Source organism: Mesoplodon bidens, assembly GCF_964165515.1.
Source record: "Mesoplodon bidens genome assembly, chromosome: 7".
In the NCBI taxonomy this organism is placed as follows: Eukaryota; Metazoa; Chordata; class Mammalia; order Artiodactyla; family Ziphiidae; genus Mesoplodon; species Mesoplodon bidens.
Genome location: NC_138164.1, coordinates 57,856,099 through 57,860,387, shown reverse-complemented (window position 1 = coordinate 57,860,387; position 4,289 = coordinate 57,856,099). Strand labels below are relative to the sequence as shown.

General features: G+C 49.5%; 1 protein-coding gene across 1 annotated transcript; it reads right to left on the bottom strand.

Moving 5' to 3' along the window:
* Window positions 1-591: 591 nt before the first annotated feature.
* Window positions 592-2,577, bottom strand: UBQLN3 (ubiquilin 3; the record flags this gene model as incomplete). The annotated part of the gene is made up of 1 exon (XM_081240035.1): window positions 592-2,577. Exon 1 carries the CDS (start codon window positions 2,560-2,562, stop codon window positions 592-594), a length of 1,971 nt encoding a protein of 656 aa, XP_081096161.1. The 5' UTR covers window positions 2,563-2,577.
* Between the last annotated feature and the right edge of the window lie 1,712 nt (window positions 2,578-4,289).

Here is a 4,289-nt window from a genome sequence, read left to right as displayed (position 1 = left end):
ATAAGAAGCTGTGCCCAATTTTCAGTCTGGCTGATGGTAGAGAGCCCCAAAGAACACAGAGTGTATGGTGGCAGCTCCTACAGGACACCAAATCTGGGGGGACCTTTGGAAGGACACCAGGAAAGCTGCAGTCTTCATCTCACCCTCCTCTGTTCCCCGTGCCTCTGAATCTTCTAACTTGAAACCTTTTGGTTTCCCATCCAAGCCCTCCCATCCATGCAGAGACAGCTCTTACCACCACCTCTTCTCCTATACACCCCCCTTTTCTCATAGCCCACAAAAAATCAGACTCAGGCAGCAGATGACACGGGAGATTGGATGTAACTGCATCTCAAGATAGGCATTAGCAGAGCTCAGACTGGAGTCCCACGATGGTACAGTGGCAGGGATGGCTGGGTCACTCACAGCACCCCTACCCTGTTCTGGCTCTCATTCTTCCCAATGACTCTGGAACAACATTGTCTCCACAGTAAAGAGCATCATAGTAAATTTGGTTCATAGTGCAGCTGCATTCAAGAATGGGGGACTTAGGGTAGGGGATATGGGGGGAAAGGCGCAGAGGAAAAGATACGGTCTGAACAACTAGGGCTCCTACAACTGCCTCAGCTTCTTCACAGCAGCATCTATGTCACCTTCGGCGGCAATGAGGGCCTGTAGATTGGCTTCAGTATTCAGAAAGCCCATGGCCCGCAATTGCTCTAGCTGCACCCGGAAGTGAGTCTTGGGCTGCAGCTGCTGGGGATTGGCGCCAGCTAGGGCTTGCAACCTCTGGAGGAAGGGCATGGAATGGAGGCCCAGCTCCACAGAGCCTTGTGCTGAGGGAACTTCAGGAGCTGGGGCTAGGGGAGGATCCGCAGGCATGAGGGCACCCTCTCGAGGCTCTGTACTTCCTGCCATACTTCCCAGCCCTGCTGGGCAATGCATGAACAAGAGGAGGAGGTGAGGGGCTTCAGTAGCCAGGATCTGCAGACCCTGCTCAATCTGCAGCAAGGCCTGCATGGCATGAGGGTTTGCCATGGCTGCCTGAAGGTGCAGCAGCAGTGGCAGCTTCCAGCACATCTCGTCCTGCAACTGTAGGGCCTGATTCATTCCGGCTGGCCTCAGAGATCTTGGATAAGCTGGTGGCGGCAGCCAGACATGCTCAGGGGTTCCAGGAGTGACTGCTGTGGGTGAAGGTGGGGAAGGAACAAATGGGTCCTTGTTGGCAGCACACTTCAGCCTGGAGACAAGATCAGGCATGTTGGTGCTGTGGGCAGTGGAGCCATTCCCTGCACCATCTTGGCTTCCAGCTTTTCTAGCACTGCTCTCTGTGGGATATCTCAGGAATGCGGGGCAGGAGGGCTTCCCCTTGATAGCTACTGACTCCCTGGGGAGAGGCTGGCCTGACTCAAGTTCCTGGGATGAGGGTGAAGTTGGGGGAACTTGGCTTCCTGGTGGTGGTGGTGGTTCTTGGCTTGGGCTGAGCGTAGATGCAATCCCCTGCAGATAGGTTCCCAGGGACAGGGGACTCTCATGTAATTGCTGGAGGTAGTTATAGAGCCTTATATTACCTAGAATATTGGAAACGCTATTTCTAAGTTCAGGTACATCCTGGTCCCCAGGCCTCCTGCCTCTCCTACCAGCTGAGCCTGCAAATGTGGAAGCCCAGGGGTTGGGGAGAGGGTCACAATTCTCTATCCTTGAAGGTTGGCTGCTGCTGGTGGTAGCATTAGCAGTAGTGGTGGTAGCAAAGGGATTGCCACCAAACTGCTCCTGCACTGCATTAAGCATTGGGTGCATGATATCTGTATACATGGTACAGAGCACATTGTAGCCACCAGGGATGCTCTCCAGGTTTCTGAGTGCCCGGTCCTGGCTACGCATCATCTTTTGCATCATGGCAGGGTTGCATAGAAACTCCATTGTCTGCCTCATGATTTCAGGGTTGTTGAGAATGTGCCCAATCTCAGGGTTGTGCTGGATCAGCTGCTGCATACAGGGGTTGTCAAGAACCAGCTGGTGCACCAGGCCTGTGTTGGACAGCAGACACTGGATGAAGCGGTCATCAATGACCTGAGCCACAAACTCAGGCACAGACTCATGCTGCCACATCAGTGAGCTTGGCTGGTCGGGGAAACTACCAGAGGTCAGGCCTAGCCCACTGACACCTGTGAGGACACCTAAGCTAAAGGTGGGTAGCCTGTCTGCTGGGTAAATGGAGCTTGGCTGAGGGAGTGATCTAGGGCTTGAGGCTGGGATAGGGACTGAAGCAGCTGGGCATTCAGTGCCCACAGTACAGCGCTGCATCTTGATGACCAGGTGGACAGTGAAGCCATCTCGGACCCCACACTGTGCCAGTGAGTCAGGGTCCTTGAGGATTTTGCCAGCAAAGATTAGGATCAGCTGATCAGGGTGGGCCTTAAAGTACTGGGATATCTCTTCCTTCAGCTGCTGGATGGTGCAAGTGTCTGTAACTGAGAAATCCTCCTTGTCCTTGGGCGTCTTCACTGTCACCTTGATGAGGTGAGGATCCTGGACCAGCACTCGGCTGCCCTGTGGCAGGGCCTCTCCACTTTTGGCCATGGTGGGCAGCAGGAGGCCCAGGTCTGTGGGAACACAGCTAGGGGGATGGGGATGGGAGACCGGGATCAGCCTTTTGGGCAGTGGTGAAAGTAGGAAAGGTGAGCAGGAAGAGGATCTGGGATCTCAGGGTCGGGGAACTGGAGGGTCCACATGGAAGGGGTTATGAGGTCCCTGGGATAGGATGCTTTGGGAAGATTGGGGGTTTGAGAGATGTCGGAGGTCATGGGAGGGAAACCTGAGGCCCTGGGAAAGAGGTCTATAGTTGATGAGTGAAGGGGCAAGGGCAGCATGAAGGGCCCAGTTTGGGGAAACATACCAACCAGCTGTGGCCCCGTCCTTCCTCTTACACAAGGCTCGAAACTGCCCTCATCTTGCTGAACAGCCACCACTGAAGCCTTCTAAGCCAGAGCTCACTCCATCAGGTCTCCTCTGTGACCTCAGCACTGACATCACTGCCTCATACAATGGATTTTTGAGACTTCTCCAAGGTGCTCTGAATCCCTGGGTGCTTCATCTCCCCCCACCCTTCAACTCTTCTATTTCCTTTGTCTCAATTGCCTTCTTCATAGTGAGGGGCCTGGGCTGACACTTCCTTCTCAAGCCAAGAGTTCTGTTTTCACACAGCTGGTATGTGGTATTGGAGACTCAGACTGGGATTGGACAATTAAGAAAAGTTCCTTAATCCCTTTTGTGCCCATGAAAACCCAAATTAGGCTACTTGTCAGTTGAGCCTCTTCCTGGCATCGTATGTTCCTGTTTCCTCTCTGATTCAACATTAGCCATGAATTCTTTATTTATATTTCAACATATTGACTTTCTAATGGGTAGGATCTAGAGTATGAAAGAGAGGTTCAGGATGAAATAAACTTTTTATTTTTTTTCCCATTATTATTATCCCCCAGAAAAATTCAAAGAATGGACTGGTTATTTGTTGAGGTAAAAAAGACCAGGATATAAGGTTGTTAAATGGAAAATTGAGTTCAGTTTTACATATATTTAAGATGTCTATTTCACATCCAAATGAAAGTGTAGGAAGGTAGTTCAACATTGTGAGTCTAGAATTCATCAGCATCAACAGAGTATTTAGAATTGTGCAATTAGTGAGCATAGTAAAAGGACAGAGGTAAGAAAAAACAGTCATGGATAGTACAATATTTAGAAGTCTGGAAGATTAGATGAATTCAGCAAAGGAAATTGAGAAGAAATAAAACATTAAGTCAGAAAAAGAAGTTAGAGAGAGAAAGAAGCCAAATGAAGAAGGAGAAGAGTTTCAAAAAAAAGGAGAGAGTAACCAACTGTGTCAAATGATCCTGGTAGGTCAGTAAGATGAGGACAGAGAATTGATCACTGGATTTGAACAAGAGAGAAAGGTTAGATTGGGGGTCATGATGAGGCCAATTTGGAAGAGTGGTGAGGACAGAAAACCTGATTGGTGTGGGTTTAAAAGTAAATACATAGGAAAGAAAGTGAATCCAATAAGAGTACTGTAAATGAGAAAAGACAGATGGCTGCATGGAAATGGGGAAATAAAGGCTTTGTTGTTGTTGTTGTTTTTTCTTAAGATGAGATGATTGCAACATGCTTTTTTAAAAATTAATTAATTAATTAATTTTGGGCTGCATTGGGTCTTCATTACTGCACGGGGGTTTTCTTCAGTTGCTGCGAGGGCAGGCTACTCTTCCTTGTGGTGTGCAGGCTTCTCATTGTGGTGGATTCTTTTGTTGTGG